This window comes from Erythrolamprus reginae, chromosome 9 (assembly GCF_031021105.1).
Source record: "Erythrolamprus reginae isolate rEryReg1 chromosome 9, rEryReg1.hap1, whole genome shotgun sequence".
NCBI classification, from domain to species: Eukaryota; Metazoa; Chordata; class Lepidosauria; order Squamata; family Dipsadidae; genus Erythrolamprus; species Erythrolamprus reginae.
This window is the reverse complement of record NC_091958.1, coordinates 14,021,512-14,041,200: the sequence shown is the minus strand read 5'-3', so window position 1 is coordinate 14,041,200 and position 19,689 is coordinate 14,021,512. Positions and strand designations below refer to the sequence as shown.

The 19,689-nt window shown below is 43.3% G+C and overlaps 1 protein-coding gene across 3 annotated transcripts in view; it reads right to left on the bottom strand.

Moving 5' to 3' along the window:
* Nucleotides 1-19,689, bottom strand: part of TSNAXIP1 (translin associated factor X interacting protein 1) — a 31,589-nt gene that overhangs the window by 10,802 nt on the left and 1,098 nt on the right. For 2 of the 3 annotated variants that reach the window (XM_070760398.1, XM_070760399.1), the window contains exons 3-12: nt 17,681-17,768; nt 16,328-16,428; nt 12,528-12,651; nt 11,518-11,611; nt 10,394-10,590; nt 8,038-8,173; nt 7,372-7,544; nt 5,106-5,265; nt 4,449-4,579; nt 978-1,106 (exon numbers count right to left, since the gene is read on the bottom strand). In XM_070760398.1, coding sequence (XP_070616499.1) covers nt 978-1,106; nt 4,449-4,579; nt 5,106-5,265; nt 7,372-7,544; nt 8,038-8,173; nt 10,394-10,590; nt 11,518-11,611; nt 12,528-12,651; nt 16,328-16,428; nt 17,681-17,768 — 1,333 coding nt within the window. The remainder of the gene's footprint in view (nt 1-977; nt 1,107-4,448; nt 4,580-5,105; nt 5,266-7,371; nt 7,545-8,037; nt 8,174-10,393; nt 10,591-11,517; nt 11,612-12,527; nt 12,652-16,327; nt 16,429-17,680; nt 17,769-19,689) is intronic. The other variant, XM_070760400.1, reaches the window with a different exon arrangement.

The following is a 19,689-nucleotide window of genomic DNA, read 5'->3' as shown; positions in this document are numbered from 1 at the left end:
ACCGCCGGACTGGCGACCTTTTTGATCGACAAACTCGGCATCTTAGCCTCTAAGCCAGTGTTTCCCAACCTTGGCAACTTGAAGATATTTGGACTTCAACTCCCAGAATTCCCCAGCCAGTGAATGCTGGCTGGGGAATTCTGGGAGTTGAAGTCCAGATATCTTCAAGTTGCCAAGGTTGGGAAACACTGCTCTAAGCCACCACATCCCTTTTTAAAACGTCAAAACGTGAATACTTGACTGTTTAAATCCAATTAGATTAGATTTGGTTTATGTTTTGCCTCCTCCACTTTCTGAAGGCCTAAACTTTTTCTTCTCACCTAATGAGGGGGCTGCTCCCTTATAACCAGGTGAAAGTGGCACAGAAGGAAAATGTATATACATTTTTTAAAAATTGCAATTTCTTACTCCGGTCTTCTAACCCTTTAAAAAAAAAAAACTCAAGGCAATTCCCTCAGAGGCCCGCCTTCATTTTACCCCCTATCCATCTTATTGGGGATTATTTCAAGAGGGGCTGAGCGGAGAAACTGCCTCAAATCACCCAGAGCAAGTTCACGCGGCTCCTGGATCTCCTCACGCTGAACCAGTGGTGGACTCCCACCGGTACGGTATGGTGCGCCGCTCCGGTAGGGGCCCGCCAATGATGCAATTTTGCTGTCTTTGCCGGACTGTGTACGCCGCCATCTTTTTTTCCTATTTTTTTGGTCAATTTTTGGCTCTCTGCCCATGCGCAGAAGAGAAACCGTCCCTCTGCGCATGTGCAGAAGCAAAATCGCGTGAGGGGGCACACGTGTGTGTGAACAGAGCATGCGTGCACAAAAGGTCACAATGCGCAGCGGTAGGAGGAGTTAAGAGGAACCGCCCCTGAGCTAAACCCAACCCCCTCAGCCAGCTACGTTATCCTGGGGTGTCACCTCTAGAGAGACTCGGTTGCCCCTGTGGGAGGAGAGAGAGAGAGAGAGGAAAACCAGAGAGACCTGTTGATCTGCTATTATTTTTTCCCTCCAAATGTCCCTCAGAAGGATCACGACATCCTTCTTGGTCAGCTTCTTGTTTTTAACCAGGCCGTCGCACCTCAGATACGGGGGAATCTTTTCGCTTCTTCCCTGTGGACAAAAAAAAGAACCGCCTAACTGGGCAACCTCGAAAAGCCCACTTAGATCAAGTCATAAGCCCAATGGCCTGATTTATTAATCAGATTTATTTATTAATCAGATTTGTATGCCGCCCCTCTCCGATGCTGTTACACTGGAGTCCCACAGCTGTATTGCAAAGCTGTGGAAAGTGATAATGAGGGCAGTTCAAAGGACTTCTTTATTTTATTTATTTATTTAAATTAAATTAAATTAAATTAAATTAAATTAAATTTATTTGGATTTGTATGCCGCCCCTCTCCGAGGACTCGGGGCGGCTCACAGCATATATAGACACAAAGCAATAATGCAAATCCAATTAATACTACAATTTAAAAACAATTAAAAGAAAAACATATCAACCAAACATTCAGCAGTCATACTAAGGGCAGACTAGATGGACCAGGAGGTCTTTTTCTGCCGTCAGACTTCTATGTTTCTATACTTAAAGCATTCAGTGGTCAGGGGGAAGATCTAATAAAGTCCCAAGCCTGGCGGCAAAGATGAGTTCTTAAGCTCTTTCGGAAAGCAGGGAGGGTGGGGGCAATGCGAATCTCCTGGGGGAGTTGATTCCAGAGGATCGGGGCTCCCACAGAGAAGGCTCTTCCCCTAGGTCCCGCCAGCCGACATTGTTTGGGATTCGTGCGGCAGAAGGCGGTCTCTGAGATAATCTGGTCCTGTGCCATTATTATTATAAAGGGTTATTATAAAGTTGGCTATTCCTGGCTCGGAAGAATAGCCATGATGACACAAAGATTCCCCAGCAGCCATCCTTCCATGCCCCCCACAATTGAGTCACAAATAAATGAAGCTTCTTGCCTGAGAAGCAAAGCTTCTTCTTCCTCAAACAAAACAGTCCAGTTGCCTTTTGAAAAAAAGCACCTTTGAGCCATCTCTGTCCAGAGAGATCTCAAAGGTGCTTTTTTCAAAAGCTGTTTTGTTTTTGTTTCATCTGACCAGGGAGACTTCCGGTTCCTCATTCGGCGCAATCGGAAACTCCGAACATGACCTCCGCGTCTGGGTCCGAACACTCTGCGCCCGAGGGTCTGAATTGAGATCTAAGATTGGGCCCACAGGGTTGGTGTTCTCCGGGTTGTCAGCTAAACAGCCCCCACCCCTCCTTGCCTTTCGAAAGCTCCCAAAACCCCACCTATGTCGCAAGGTATGGGGAAACTGATACACCCTTAGCTACTATGGTTTTTTATGTATGGTTCGTTAGGTTGTATGATTGTTTTTTATAAGAAGGGTTTTAAATTGCATTTGTACATTGTGTTTTGCTGTTGTGAGCCGCTCTGAGTCCTCGGAGAGGGGCGGCATACAAATCTAATTAATAATAATAATAATAATAATTATTATTATTATTATAAAGTGTTGATTGGCGGGCCTGCAGGGGAGGGCCTTCACAGTGGCTGCTCCGACTCTTTGGGACCAACTACCTCCCGAGATTCGGACTACCGCTACCCTGCTGCCCTGCCAGAACGCCGTAAAAACCTGGGTTATGTTGTACCATCAGGATCCGGTTATTAACATGCATGGGTTTTTTAAACTGTTTTAAATTGTTGATCTTTAAACTGTTTTTAGGGGTTTTAATATTACATTGTATGTGTTATTTTTTGCTTGTGAGCAGCCCAGAGTCCTTTGGGAGTTGGTCGGCATACAAATCAGAATGAATAAACAAACAAACACATATCTCCTGTAGAGGGGCGAAGCAAAGGGAGACAGCCAGGAGGGGAGAGGGGAGCCCCATCTCTCCTTCCCAAGCTGGCAAGCCCCTAGCAGAGTCTGCCTCATGTATCCCAGCGACTGGTCAGGTCCCACATGGTCAGCCTTCTCCACGTCCCGTCGACTAGGCAATGTTGTCAGGCGGGGCCCAGGGGAAGAGCCTTCTCTGTGGCAGCTCCGGCTCTTTTCCCCTCCAGACAAATACACAAGTAGGTTTCAGAGGACCGAGACCGCGACTTCAATGACCTCGTCGCTGTCCAGCGAACATCCACACTCAGCCCCGACTGGAACAAATGTTTATTTTTTATTTTTTTAGATTTCTATGCCGCCTTTCTCAACCAACTCAGTGAAATAAACAAATTATAAATTTTTAGACAATAGATTATAATATAAGCAAAGCAAAGCAATATGTCAATAAAAGAATATTTAGCGATGAGGGAAAATTCTCTGACCGAACACTCTAAAAAAGTGGGGAAACTCTTTTTGTTGTATTCACATGTTCTGTTTTATTTACTGTTATGTTCTACTTATTGTTTTGTTTTTCTGTTTATTTGTTGTTTCTTTTTATCGTTTACCGCCTTCTACTGCACGAATCCCAGCGGCCGAGAAGGTCCCACAGAGTTGGCCTTCTCCGGGTCCCGTCGACCAAACAATGTCGTTTGGCGGGCCCCAGGGGAAGAGCCTTCTCTGTGGTGGCCCCGGCCCTCTGGAATCAACTCCCCCCAGAGATTAGAACGGCCCCCACCCTCCTTGTCTTTCGCAAATTACTCAAGACCCACCTTTGTCGCCAGGCATGGGGGAGTTAGGATATTCCTTCCCCATGGCCATTACTAGTTATGTATGGTATGTTTGTGTGTATGTTTGGTTTTTATAATAAGGGTTTTTAGTTGTTTTATTAAATTGGATTGTTACATGTTGTTTTTTATCATTGTTGTTAGCCGCCCCGAGTCTGCGGAGAGGGGCGGCATACAAATCCAATAAATAATAATAATAATAATAATACAGTGTTCCCTCGATTTTCGTGGGTTCGAACTTCGCGAAAAGTCTATACCACGGTTTTTCAAAAATATGAATTAAAAAATACTTTGCGGGTTTTCCCCCTATACCACGGATTTTCCTGCCCGATGACGTCATATATCATCACCAAACTTTCATCCACCTTTAATAAATATTTTTTTTAATAAACTTTAATAAAGAAACATGGTGAGTAATAATCTAAATGGTTGCTAAGGGAATGGGAAACTGCAATTTAGGGGTTTAAAGTGTTAAGGGAAGGCTTGTGATACTGTCCATAGCCAAAAATAGTGTATTTACTTCCGCATCTCTACTTCGCGGAAATTCAACTTTCGCGGGCGGTCTCGGAACGCATCCCCCGCGAAAATCGAGGGAACACTGTAATAATAATAATAATAATAATAATAATAATAATAATAATAATGTATAAAAAACTAATAAAATAAACAAAAAAACAAAAGTAATAGCTTGCTCTAGTAATAAAATTACTAAAGCAAGCTCTTTGGGAGAAGTGAACTTCAGAACCCCTCTCTGAATTTCTGTATGTGGGGGAAGACACAGAAGGACTTCCAACCATACCCGCCCTACGAAGGTGTCGCGCTCTCTCAGGAGACCTCCGCCAATTTCCTCCAAAAGCACATCGACCAGCTGGTCGCTGGTTTTGCCCACCGCCAAGCTGTTCCAGCGCTCATTTCCACCAATAATCACTTCTGTAGGGAGAGGAATATAATATCAGGCAGGACAGGAATCTGAGATAAGGAGCACTTGACAGAAGAGTTCGTGGTGTTTTTTTTTAAAATCTCCCGCAGTAAAAAAATATGCGTCACAGAAAACTAGAATAAATACAGGCAGTCCTCAACGTACGACCACAGCTGAGCCCAACGTTTACATTGCTAAGTGAAAATTTTGCTAAGTGGGCTTTGCCTCATTTTACGCCTTCTCTGAGGTCACATGATGACATCATACCAAACGGCTAAGCCATGGAGAAATATCGGTAGCTGAGGAAGCAAGTTATGGTCATTTTTGCTTGACTCTGCCAGGCAGCATGGTCTGGGAGTTTTTTACATGATTTTTGCCCTGACTTTTAAACATTTTAATACTGTTTGTTTTTCCCCCCTGATTCATTCCATTTTTTTTCACAAATTCCCTGATATTTCCCGAACCACCGATTTCCCTGATAATTCCCTGATTTCCAGGTTTGCTGGACACTAAATTGTTTGTTGCACTAAATTATACCTGCACATTTGTTCCAGTCGGGGCGGGGTGTGGACGTCCGCTGGACAGCGATGAGGTCATTGAAGTAGCGGTCTCGGTCCTCTGAAACCTGCTTGTGTATGTCCAACATGATCTCATATTCATCACGGAGGTCGTCAAAATCTTTCTGAAGAACTGACAACTGAAGAAAGGATGAGAGTGGGCACAAGATCCAAAGTTCTGGGTAAGTCTGATCTTCTAGACTGGGAAAGAATTAAAAAGATCTCCCGGGAAGATTCTTTAAATCAGAAAATGGAGAAGAGAACTATAAACAAGCTTTGGTCAGGCATAAATACAATGCATGAATCCCAGCGACCGGTTAGGACCCACAGAGTCGGCCTTCTCCAGGTCCCATCAACTAGACAATGTCGCTTGGCGTGCTCTAGGGGAAGAGCCTTCTCTGTGGGGGCCCCGGCCCTCTGGAATCAGCTTCCTCCAGAGATTCGCACTGCCCCCACCCTCCTTGCTTTTCACAAGAGTCTTTAGACTCATTTATGTCGCCAGACCTGGGGCAATTAAATCTTACAACAAATGATTGTATGGTTGTTGTACAAATGGGTGCGTTTGATTTTGATGTAGCTAGGAATTTTAAAATAGTTATGTAATTTTTAATTTAATTGGATTGATTTTCATTGTAACCTGCTGTTTTTTTTAATATGTTGTAAGCCGCCCCGAGTCTTCACAGAGGGGCGGCAGAGAAATCCAGTTAGTAATAGTAACAATAATATGAGCCGAGGGGGCGCAGTGGGTAGAGTGTGTTGTGGTTGGCTCTGGCCCAGCTCCTGCCCCAGGGAATGGGGAGTTGGATGCAGGGGAAACGTCAACATGTCACAGGCCTGTGTTATTGCCGACAGAATCAGTTCAGAGTTTAGTTTCCTCGGACGAAGAAGAAGGTAGGAGTGACTCGGCAGAGGAGGGCTTGGCACACAGCCAAGGCAGTCCATCTTCCTTATCTTCTATTGCTTCAGATGATGACATTTTGGACCCACGCAAGCGCAGAACTATGCATAGAAGAGACCAAGTAAGAACATATTACAGGAAATAAGGGAGGCCACCTGTGTTTGGGTGGGGCTCCAGTGATTAGGGCTGCTGCTATAAATAGCAGCATGTGGGTTTGGCCATTGTGGAAGAATATCTGTTGCAGTTTCGTCAGGGATCTTGTGTGCTAGACTTTGTTGCTTTTTCATGCCTTTGAAACCAAAGCAGAGCAGCGTGTGTGTCTCCCTTCCTTGGAAGAAGAAGGGGTGTGAAGTTACTCCACAGCTGCTAGCTAAGTACTTAATGACTGCTTAAGGGAACTTATACAGACTACCTAGTTGTTTTGGGAAGAGTGCTCTTTCCAATACAAAAAAGAGTGCTTAGTTTATTTTGACTTTTGTGATAAAGAACATTGTTTTGAATTTTCAAACGTGTGTGTGTCTGAAATTTGTATGCTTGAATTTTCGGGAGGCTCCTACCAGAGACCCCGGCAGAACAGAGTGTAGTACTGCAGGCCACTAAAGCTGACTGCTAGATCTGCAGGTCAGCAGTTCAAATCTCATCACCGGCTCAAAGTTGACTCGGCCTTCCATCCTTCCGAGGTGGGTCAAATGAGGACCCGGATTGTGGGGGCAATAGGCTGGCTGTTAAAAAGTGCTATTGCTAACATGTTGTAAGCCGCCCTAAATCTAAGGAGAAGATTATTATTATTATTATTATTATTATTATTATTATTATTATTATTATTTATTAGATTAGATACACAAGGAACAAAGCTGGCTGAAGAATTCTAGGAGTTGAAGTCCACAAGTTTAGTTAGTTTAGTTTATTTAGATTTGTATGCCGCCCCTCTCCGAAGACTCGGGGCGGCTAACAACAATGAAGAAAACAATGTAACAAATCTAATATTAAAAAGTAATCTAAAAAAACCCAATTTAAGAGACCAATCATATAAACAAACATACCATGTATAAATTCTATAAGCCTAGGGTGAAGGGAGAAAAAATTTTCAATTCCCCCATGCCTGACGACAGAGGTGGGTTTTAAGGAGCTTGCAAAAGGCAAGGAGGGTGGGGGCAACTCTGATATCTGGGGGGAGCTGGTTCCAGAGGGTCGGGGCCGCCACAGAGAAGGCTCTTCTCCTGGGTCTTAAAGTCTTAAATTGGCCAAGATTGGAGACCCCTGCTCTAGTGTGAGCGGAAAGGATGTTGCATCTTCTCCTCCATCGTGGAGAATTTGCCAATTTTCCTACCTGTCTTCCTTAAGGTACCTTATAATCCAATTCATTGTATCTTTGTTCCTGCAGTTCGAACTCTCTTCTGGGCACAACATCTCCGTAATTTGCCTGCATGGTGTTCAGGTCTATTTGAGCTTTGGTGAGGTCCTGGCGGGCTACCTTCAGGGCAACCTTCAGCTTCACGGTATCCTCGTCTAGGACATCCTCTAGAAGAGAAGAAAGAAGGCCAGGAAGGGCCAAGGGACACTTGAAAAAAAAATCACACACACACCGTACTTTTAGACTTATAAGACTCAGCTAGCTTTTGGGGAGGGAAGCAAGAAAAACCAAACCTGCCTCTGCCTCCCAGCAATTTGCCCCCTTGCAGCAAACAGCCTGGGTCAGCTTCAGCACAGCCTGATTTAGCACAAGCAGCTGATTGGGGTAATAGGGAGAACTTTGAACCATCAGATCATTAAGCAGGGGAATAAAAAATCAACCGGCAATCGGTCAAGAATCAAGGATGGGTGGAGAATGGACAACCCAATATCCAAACCAGACACTGCATGAAACGTAAATCAGTGCTAGGATTCCAATGAGCACGATCGCAACTGTGCGAGCTTGCTGATTGTCGACCCCAAGTCCCAACCAGGTGAGCCACAGGGCTCCTTAGCAGAGGTTGATGAACTAGTGGGGAAAACCAGAAGCTTTTCATTCTACCTTGCTCCTTGGTGAGCCTCAGTTCTTCCTTCTGACGGTACATTTCGTTGAGGTCCAACAGTAAGAGCTTGCGGGCATCACACTCGTTGAGATAACGGAGATATTCCTCGGCCACTGTCTTTCGCAATTTAGCCACCTGTACAATGGATGAATGGTGGGAGGTGGCGGCAACATCATTAAAAACGACATTTTCTTTTTTTTTAATTGTAAATCATTTAAATAGCATCACCCAATTTCATACATTGTTATTATTTGAATACAATTATAACATGTCTTATAGAGGGCATACAGCACCATCAAGATGGGCAAAAATATATCCAAACATAAATCTGTCTTGTTGGAAATGTAAAAAAACCATAAGTACTGTTGTGGTTGCATCGCAGCCAGGTCCTCTGGCAACAGACTTGGAGCCTGGTGAACTGGGGCCACCTGGGCATCGTCAGCCTGGGTGGCTGTCGGAGGAGTTGGACAGTGAGGAGGAGGGAGAGCTTGGGTGTGAGGAGTCTGCAGAGGCTATAGAACCCCCAACCAGGGCTTCGATCCACAGCTAACATTAGAACACCATCTTTCAGCTGTGGCGAGGAGGGCGTTTGCACAGGTTCACCTGGCGCACCAGTTGCGACTCTATTTGGACAGGGAGGCATTTCTCAGTCGCTCATGCCCTCATCACCTCGAGGTTCGACTACTGCAATGCTCTCTACATGGGGCTACCTCTGAAGGGTGTTTGGAAACTTAAGATCGTGCAGAATGCGGCTGCGAGAGCAATCATGGGCTTTCCTAGATAGGCCCATGTCTTGTCAACACTCCGCGGCCTGCATTGGCTGCCGATTAGTTTCCGGTCACAATTCAAAGTGTTGGTAATGACCGATAAAGCCCTACATCGCATCGGACCAGAATACCTTTGGGACTGTCTTCTGCCGCACGAATCCCAGCGGCCGATTAGGTCCCATTGAGTTGGCCTTCTCCGGGTCCCGTCGAGTAAACAATATCGTCTGGCAGGCCCCAGGGGAAGAGCCTTCTCTGTGGGGGCCCCGGCCCTCTGGAATCAACTCCCCCAGGAGATTAGAACTGCCCCCACCCTCCTTGCCTTTCGTAAGTTGCTGAAAACCCACCTATGTGACCAGGCATGGGGCAACTGATGTACCCCCTTGCTAAAATGGTTTATGTATGGTATGATTGAGTTGTGTGGTTATTTTAATGATAAGTGTTTTTAGATAGTTTTTAAGTATTGGATTTGTTTACGTTGTTCACTATTGTTGTGAGCCACTCCGAGTCTTCGGAGAGGGGTGGCATACAAATCTAATACATTCTTATTATTCTTATTATAATTAATTATTTGCAATCCCCAGCTGGGGTTTTGACTGGGTCTGAGGAGGAAGAGGAGATGAGAGATCCGATCCTGGATGTACGGGTCAGAAGGATGCAGGGGAGGCAAGAGCAGTTACACAGACTCAGAAGGAGGAAGTGAGCACAGCTGTGCACAGTCTATATTCCCAGGGTGTATATAAGGGGGAGGAGTTTAAGTGTTGCCTTTTTATATATATATATAGAATGCAGCTGCGAGAGCAATCATGGGCTTCCCAAAGTATGCCCATGTTACACCAACATTCCGCAGTCTGCATTGGTTGCCGATCAATTTCCGGTCACAATTCAAAGTGTTGGTCTTGACCTATAAAGCCCTTCATGGCATCGGACCAGAATATCTCTGGGACCGCCTTCTGCCGCACGAATCCCAGCGACCGATTAGGTCCCACAGAGTTGGCCTTCTCTGGGTCCCGTCGACTAAACAATGTCGTTTGGCGGGTCCCAGGGAAAGAGCCTTCTCTGTGGTGGCCCCGACCCTCTGGAACCAGCTCCCCCCTGAGATTAGAACTGCGCCCACCCTCCTTGCCTTCCGCAAACTCCTTAAAACCCACCTCTGCCGTCAGGCATGGGGGAACTGAAATACCTTCCCCAGGCCTATACTGTTTATGTATGGTATGTTGTGTGCATGTTTTTTTTAAATTATGGGTTTTTAGCTTTCTAATTATTGAATTTGTATTATAGTTTTCTGTTACTGTTGTGAGCCGCACAGAGTCTGCGGAGAGGGGCGGCATACATATTTAATAAATGAATGAATGAATGAATGAATGAATGAATAAATATCATGCTTCTTTGAAAAATAAAGAGAGTTTTATTTCAAAGAACTGATTTTTCGAGTCTTCAAAAATTACCAGAGACCCAACAGTAGAACATCTGGGTAAGGCAGTCAGAAGAGTTTTGAAAAGGCACAATTGTGCTTAGCAAAAGATGCTGCAATCCAAGTTCCAAGGTGTTCGGGTGATTGAAAGAGGAACAGGGCCAAGAAAAGACTCACCTGGGTCTCTAGGGAACATTTCTCCTCTGTCATTTTGTCAATCAGCTTCAGCAAATAGAGCCGCTCCTCTTTCAATTTCGCTATTTCAATTTTCTCCTGCTGTTGAAAAGCTAGGATTTGCCGAGTGCATTGGTCAGCGGCTGTGACCAAAACACCGTTCACTGATTCCAGGGTGCATATTTTTTCCTGGAGATGGGCTAGAGGTAGACAGAGATGCATCTCCGAGTTACTAAAAGTCACGGAAAGACCTGTGGACCATCCGGCCTTTTAAGAGCGCTGGGTTTAGAATGATCTTAGAAACATAGAAGACTGACGGCAGAAAAAGACCCCCTGGTCCATCTAGTCTGCCCTTATACTATTTCCTGTATTTTATCTTAGGATGGATCTATGTTTATCCCAGGCATGTTTAAATTCAGTGACTGTGGATTTACCAACCACGTCTGCTGGAAGTTTGTTCCAAGGATCTACTACTCTTTCAGTAAAATAATATTTTCTCATGTTGCTTTTGATCTTTCCCCCAACTAACTTCAGATTGTGTCTCCTTGTTCTTGTGTTCACTTTCCTATTAAAAACACTTCCCTCCTGAACCTTATTTAACCCTTTGACATATTTAAATGTTTCGATCATGTCCCCCCTTTCCCTTCTGTCCTCCAGACTATACAGATTGAGTTCATGAAGTCTTTCCTGATACGTTTTATGCTTAAGACCTTCCACCATTCTTGTAGCCCGTCTTTGGACCCATTCAATTTTGTCAATATCTTTTTGTAGGTGAGGTCTCCAGAACTGAACACAGGATTCCAAATGTGGTCTCACCAGCGCTCTCTATAAGGGGATTACAATCTCCCTCTTCCTGCTTGTTATATCTCTAGCTATGCAGCCAAGCATCCTACTTGCTTTCCCTACCGCCGAAATTTTCATAATGCCAGGTGCCATTCCTACCGCCCGACCACACTGCTCACCCATTTTGAGACTGTCAGAAATCACTACCCCAAAATCCTTCTCTTCTGAAGTATTTGCTAACACAGAACTGCCAATGCAATACTCAGATTGAGGATTCCTTTTTCCCAAGTACATTATCAAATATCACTGTAACATTTACTAAAATGATGTCATAGCACGCTTACCTATCGTCGATTCATACTCCCTCTTGATGGAAGCCAATAAAGGTTTGTAAGTCTTGAATTCTTCCATGAAACATTCAAATACTTCTCTATAAGGCTAAAAATAGGAAGAGGGGGGAGAGAAAGGGAAATTTAAAAATATATGCTGGCTGGGGAATTCTGGGAGTTGACACCTACACATCTTAAAGTTGCAAAGTTTGAGAAACACTGCATTAACGGTGTTGTGCTATTTTTTTAAGTTAAGTTTTTTTAAAAATAATATACATTAATATTATTACATGGACAGTGTGGCGTCTGGGTGTCTTCATGTTAATACAAAAATAATATTGATGCAAATGGTAATTTCTACATTACTCAATCTTATACAGTGTTCCCTCGATTTTCGCAGGTTCAAACTTCGCGAAAAGTCTATACCACGGTTTTTCAAAAATATGAATGAAAAAATACTTTGCGGGTTTTTCCCCTATACCACGGTTTTTCCCGCCGGATGATGTCATATGTCATCGCCAAACTTTCATCTGACTTTAATAAATATTTTTTTAAATAAACTTTGATAAATAAACATGGTGAGTAATGATCTAAATGGTTGCTAAGGGGATGGGAAATTGTAATTTAGGGGTTTAAAGTGTTAAGGGAAGGCTTGTGATACTGTTCATAGTCAAAAATAGTGTATTTACTTCCGCATCTCTACTTCGCGGAAATTCGACTTTCGCGGGCGGTCTTGGAACGCATCTCCCGCGAAAATCGAGGGAACACTGTATAGTACTAGCTATATAAGGAGATATAGTTGGAGAGGGTCTATGAGGGTCGCCCAGAAAATAATGCACCACGTTTTTTTTCTAAGCCTATAGTAACGGTACGAATGTGAAACTTTTAGATATACATTATTTGAATTGCGCTTACGTTTAGCAGCTATTGTCAAAAATATTCCTTATACTGTAGACCCATTGTGGATCCCCGAGCCCCACAGTTTAAAGCTTTCTGCATTGCCGGCAAAACCCTGCTTCTCAAACCTGGAGCTTCAGTTCTTGAATTTTTCCTTTGGTCAAGTCGAGCGCTTGCAACTCTGTCCGCAGGTGGGACTCCAGCTCTTCAAGGTAACGTGGCTTCGAAATCGGCATGAGAGGTTTGCTGGTGCTGATGAAAGGCAGAATATTATTATTATTATTATTATTATTATTAATTTATTAATTTATTTATTTATTAGATTTGTATGCCGCCCCTCTCCGTAGACTCGGGGTGGCTTACAGCAATGATAAAAACAATACAATATAATAACAAATCTAATAGTTAAGAGCATAGTTCCTTCTAAGCTGAGCAGTGAGCAATCGCTCACTTAAAAATCATCATCAACTCAGAGTTTTCCAAACCTGCCCAGAAGCCGAGAGGGAAAGAGTGAGAGGGAAGGAGAGAGAGAGGAAGAGAGAGAAACAGATAGAAGAAAGAGAGGAAGGAAAAGAGAAAGAAAAAGAATGGGAGTAAGGAAGAGAGAAAGAAAATCAAAATCTAGTTTGAAACTAGCTCAACTATTTAAGTGGCATTTTGATATTGATAGACTTACCCTATGATGAGCTCACTGTAGACACACAGTACAGTATTTTATTTTGAAATTCTTGGAGGCAAAACAGGGTGGGTTTTTTATTTGTTTGTTTGTTTATTTATTTATTTATTATTTCTGTGCCGCTCAGTCCCAAAGGGACTGCCGCTCAGACACTATACTTTTCGCCCCCCCCAAAAAAAAATTAGAGGGAACACTGGTTAAGAGTCTAAAATAACAATAATACATTTAAAAAGTCTAAAAAACAAGAAACCCCAATATATAAAAAACATACATAGTCATATCATGCATTAAAAAACACACTACATAGGCAGGGGGAGATGTTTCAGTTCCCCCACGTCTGGCAACAGAGGTGGGTTTTAAGGAGTTTACGAAAGGCAAGGATGGTAGGTGTAATTCTAATCTCTGGAGGGAGCTGATTCCAGAGTATCAGGAAAGACTTAATGAACTCAATCTGTATAGTCTGGAGGACAGAAGGAAAAGGGGGGACATGATCGAAACATTTAAATATATTAAAGGGTTAAATAAGGTCCAGGAGGGAAGTGTTTTTAATAGGAAAGTGAACACAAGAACAAGGGGACACAATTCTAATTCTAATCTCTGGAGGGAGCTGATTCCAGAGGGTCGGAGGCGCCACAGAGAAGGCTCTTCCTCTGCGTCCCGCCAAACGACATTGTTTAGTCGACGGGACCCGGAGAAGGCCAACTCTGTGGGACCTAACCGGTCGCTGGGATTCATGCGACAGAAGGCGGTCTCGTAGATACCCTGGTCTGGTGCCATGAAGGGCTTTATAGGTAATGACCAACACTTTGAATTGTGACCGGAAACTGATCGGCAACCAATGCAGACTGCAGAGTGTTGGAGTAACATGGGCATATTTTGGAAAGCGCACGATTGCTCTCGCAGCTGCATTCTGCACGATCCGAAGTTTCCAAACACTTTTCACAGGTAGCCCCATGTAGAGAGCGTTACAGTAGTCGAGACTTGAAGTGATGAAGGCATGAGTGACTGTGAGCAGTGAGTCCCGGTCCAGATAGGGCCGCAACTGGTGAACCAGGCAAACGCCCCCCTCGCCACAGCTGAAAGATGTTTCTCTAATGTGAGCTGTGGATCGAGGAGAACGCCCAAGTTGCGGACGCTCTCCGAGGGGGTCAATAATTCCCCCCCCCGGGTGATGGACGGACAGATGGAATTGTCCTTGGGAGGCAAAACCCACAGCCACTCCGTCTTATCAGGGTTGAGTTTGAGTCTGTTAGCATTTTTTGATAGGACAGTACATTTTGCCCAGGTTGAACGTTCACGACATTATTGCCACAATGATAATGACAAACGTCGCTGATGTTAGATGATCTCCCCCAGCACAGGTTACCATATTTTTTGGATTATAAGACCTGGGTGTCCAGGGGGAAAGCATTTTGAAATTCCCTGATATTTCCCTGCAACTTGCGATCTAGTTAAGGCGCGGTCGTAGACGACGTCAAAGCAAACAGCTAAGCCGTGGAGAAATATTGGTAGGTGAGGAAGCAAGTTGTTGCCACAGTTATGCTCATTTTTGCTTGACTCTGCCAGGCAGAGCAATCTTTTTTTTAAAACATAATTTTCCCCTGATTTTTAAACATTTTAATACAGCTTGGTTTTTTCCTGATTTATTCTGCTTTTTTTCACGAATTCCCTGATAATTCACTGATATATCCCAACCCGACGATTTCCCTGATAATTCCCTGTTTTCCAGGTTTGCTAGACAGCCTGTTCCTCCAAACCTTAGTTTTTGGGAAGGAAAATAAGATACAAAATATTCTGTCTCTGCCTACCAGCATCTATTGGTATTCATTCGGGCAGCGTCCTGTCAGTATGTGACAGAGTTGAGGGCCGTTTGGAAACTGAAACTGTATTTGCTGAGTGAGCAACAAGGAGACAGCAAGGAGCCTGGACGTGGCTTAGCTCAACTGTTCTGTATTAAAGCTGCATGCTGCTCTGAAACTAACACCGAAACTCCTCTCCTCTGCCTGTATTTGCTTATATTTGCTACCACGTTAGGTGTTGTATATTTATTTCATGTGTTATATTATATACAAAAAGAAGTTATTGAATCCTGCTAAATCACATTGTGTGTGCTTTCTGGATGTGATTGCTCCCGCAAACTCTGACACCTTTGAGAGCCAGGGTGGCGCAGTGGGTTAGAGTGCAGCATTGCAGGCTACTTCAGCGAACTGCTAGCTGTAGTTCAGCAGTTCAAATCTCATCACTGGCTCAAGGTTGACTCAGACTTCCATCCTTCCGAGGTGGGTAAAATGAGGACCCAGATTGTTGGGGGGGGCAATATGCTGATTTTGTAAACCACTTAAGAGAGGGCTGCAAAGCACTACAGTCCCAAAATGGGTGAGCAGTGCAGTCAGGCGGTAGGGAAAGCAAGTAGGATGCTTGGCTGCATAGCTAGAGGTATAACAAGCAGGAAGAGGGAGATTGTGATCCCGCTATATAGAGCGCTGGTGAGACCACATTTGGAATACTGTGTTCAGTTCTGGATACCGCATCTACAAAAAGATATTGACAAAATTGAACGGGTCCAAAGACGGGCTACAAGAATGGTGGAAGGTCTTAAGCATAAAACGTATCAGGAAAGACTTCATGAACTCAATCTGTATAGTCTGGAGGACAGAAGGAAAAGGGGGGACAGGATCGAAACATTTAAATATATTAAAGGGTTAAATAAGGTCCAGGAGGGAAGTGTTTTTAATAGGAAAGTGAACACAAGAACAAGGGGACACAATCTGAAGTTAGTTGGGGGAAAGATCAAAAGCAACATGAGAAAATATTATTTTACTGAAAGAGCAGTAGATCCTTGGAACAAACTTCCAGCAGACGTGGTAGATAAATCCACAGTAACTGAATTTAAACATGCCTGGGATAAACATAGATCCATCCTAAGATAAAATACAGAAAATAGTATAAGGGCAGACTAGATGGACCAGGAGGTCTTTTTCTGCCGTCAGACTTCTGTTTTCTATGTTTCTATATGTAAAATATAAATCTAAGTCTAAAAATGTTCTTGCAGCAAATAGCAAACAGCCTGTCAGCTTTAGCACATTATTTGTAGCCTGATTCAGCACGAGCAGATGAATCTATCATTACCAGAGTTGGTCGAGGGCCACTCACAACTCTTTTTCTCCCTCTCTTTATTTATTTGAACCCCAAATTTCCTGGATTTTTTTCAAGTCCGGAAGCTTGATGTGTCAATGCCATATCCAGACCTACCTTTTCCAACTAGGGAGAGTGCACGGTTTTCGGTTCTGAAGGATCCCTTGCCCTGGTTCATAGGCTGGCCAGGTGGACAAGTGGCTGTTACGTGTATGCACCTAAAGGGGAATGAAAATAGTCACTTTTATTTCCATAAAACAGGTTGTTTCCCCTTTTTTTTTTTAAAAAAATCTATAGATACAAGTTTAGGAACAATCACTAGGGTTTATAGTGGGGAAGCCTAACGACCAGATGAATTGTGTGCTTAGCAAATCTGATGTCCAGCTGTTTATTTATTTATTTTTATTTATTTATTTTGTCCAATACACAATGAGGGTTTTAGTGGGTATATATCTATATACACATAGTAAAATACATGAAGAAGGTTATAGAGTAAAATATATCTAAGAAATAATAGAAAAGAAGGTATAGTAATAAAACATATCAATGAAAGAATAGAAGAAAAGATATAGGAATAGAAGAAAGTTATAGGAGATATAGAGGAGCAATAGGACAGGGGACGGAAGGCACACTAGTGCATTTGTACTCGCCCCTTACTGACCTCTTAGGAATCTGGATAGGTCAACCATAGATAATCTAAGGGTAAAGTGTTGGGGTTTTGGGGATGACACTATGGAGTCTAGTAATGAGTTCCACGCTTCGACAACTCGGTTACTGAAGCCATATTTTTTACAGTCAAGTTTGGAGCGGTTAATATTAAGTTTAAATCTGTTGTGTGCTCTTGTGTTGTTGTGGTTGAAGCTGAAGTAGTCGCCGACAGGCAGGATGTTGCAGCATATGATCTTGTGGGCAATACTTAGATCTTGTTTAAGGCATCTTAGTTCTAGGCTTTCTAGGCCCAGGATTGAAAGTCTAGTCTCATAGGGTATTTTGTTTCGAGTGGAGGAGTGAAGGGCTCTTCTGGTGAAGTATCTCTGGACATTTTCAAGGGTGTTAATGTCTGAGATGAGATATGGGTTCCAAACGGATGAGCTGTATTCGAGGATGGGTCTGGCAAAAGTTTTGTAAGCTCTGGTAAGTAGTGTGAGATTGCCAGAGCAGAAGCTACGTAGGATTAGGTTTACAACTCTTGAAGCCTTCTTGGCTATATTGTTATTAGCCACTGGATGAGGCAATTCAAGGCATCCCAAGCTTTAATTATTTCTCCGGAAAGTGAACTTAGATGAAATGGTACAGCGTTTCTCAGCCTTGACGACTTTTTTCAGTTCCCAGAATTCCCAAGCCAGCATCCCAGTTGTGAGAATTCTGGGAACTGAAGTCTGTGCATCTTCAAGTTGCTGAGAAATACAGTGGTACCTCTATTTACGAACTTAGAGAAAAGATGGGTTAGCTGAGGTCAGGGCTACTCACCACATATTTCTGTTTCTTCTGCGATGAGATCTTCACAACAGGCAAGGTTTTATCAGCTATATTTAGAGGAGATTGATGGAATGAGACCCTGCGGTACAACAAGAACCGGAGTTGGACAACTCATGATCAAAGGGAGGCCAAGAGTTACACAAGACTCTCCAATCTGGAACCAGCTCCCCCTGGAGATTATGATTGCCCCCACCCTCCTTGCCTTTCAGAAACTCCTTAAAACCTACCTCTGTCATCAGGCATGGGGGAATTGAGGCATCTCCCCCAGGCCTATATGTATAGTATGTTTTTAAAAAAAATTTTTTTTATTGGTTTTGCACATAAAGTTACATAAAACAAACATAAAACAGTGCACAGTGCATGTGCCCATCACCCGACTGACAATCCCACCACCACCACCACCAATTGCAGGGGGTTCAAATATTTACTAGTTCATATATATATACAGTGATCCCTCTATTATCGCGAGGGTTCCGTTCCAAGACCCCTCGCGATAATCGATTTTTCGCGATGTAGGGTTGCGGAAGTAAAAACACCATCTGCGCATGCGCGCCCTTTTTTTCTATGGCCGCGCATGCGTAGATGGTGGAGTTTGCGTTCCCCGCCGCCCACGCAAAGGGGAAACCCCGATTCGGCTCCTCGCTGCTGCTGCGCTACCGAGCAGATCAGCTGCTGGGCGGCCGAAGGAACCTTCCCTGGGTCTTCCCGGCCGCCCACGCAAAGGGGAAACCCAGGCTCCTCGCTGATGCCCCCGCTCGCCCGCCCCCCGCCCGCCAGCAAGAGGGGGAGAGATAGAGAAAGAGAGAGAAGGAAAGAAAGAGATGAGAGAGGGAGGAAGAGAGTGTGAGAGAGGAAGAAGCAAGAGAGAGAAAGAGAGAGAAAGAAAGATGAGAAAGGAAGAGAGTGACGTCATCGGGTGGAAAAATCGCGATATAGCGTTTCGCGAAGATCGAGATCGCGAAAATCGAGGGATCACTGTATATATATATATTTAATTTCCTTAACTCTACTTTGCATTTGTTATTATTAAAAGAGTGATTGGAGTTTATTTTTTACATTTTCGTCACAGATTCTACTCAGCATATAACCTTTCACCTTATTCCGTCGTGCCATCAGCTTCTCCAATTTATTTTCATCAAATTTGTTTAATCTTATTTCCATGATTTCAAAATGAATGTGATCCACCATGTACCAGTACCAGTTCTGTAATGTCCATTTTATAGACTCTTTCCAACCAAATACCACTACCGCTTGAGCACTTTCCAATGCTGCAGTTTTTATTTCTTTAAAATCTCTTAGTTCTCTTTGTTTAATTAACATCGCTATTTCTTTTGTAATTATCCATATGTATGGTATGTTTGTGTGTATGTTTTGCTTTTAAATAAGGGGTTTTAAAGATATTTTTAAATATTAGATTTGTTACTGTACATTGTTTTTATTATTGCTGTGAGCCACCCCGAGTCTACGGAGAGGGGCGGCAAACAAATCTAATAATAAATAATAATAATAATAATAATAATAATAATAATAATAATCCCAATTCGCACTACTCTTTTCACTCTCAGAAAAAAACTACTAATACGGTAGTCCTCGGCTTACTAGTTCATTTAGTGACCATTCAAAGTTACATCGCTGAGCCCTAACACGTTGCTAACGCTCTTCCTCGCTTGCAGGTTTGTTTTCATTGCTACTCCCTCCAGAAAAAGATTTTTTCAGCCCTAATGAGGTGCTAACAATCTTCCCAGCTTGCAGGCTTGTTTTTATTGATACTCCCTCCGAAAAAGTTCTTTTCCACCCTAACTAGGGGGTAAAATAAAAAGTGCTGAAGCTGACCAGGATGGTAGCCTGATGAATACCTGGTAGGCAGATTCCCTCCCCTCTATTTTCCTCCCAAAAAATGAAGGTGCATCTTATACTCCAAAAATACAGTAATTAAATTTCCATTAAAATAGTTTTGGATGCTTCTTTTTTTTTGTACAAGAAAAAGGGTGGGGTTTTTA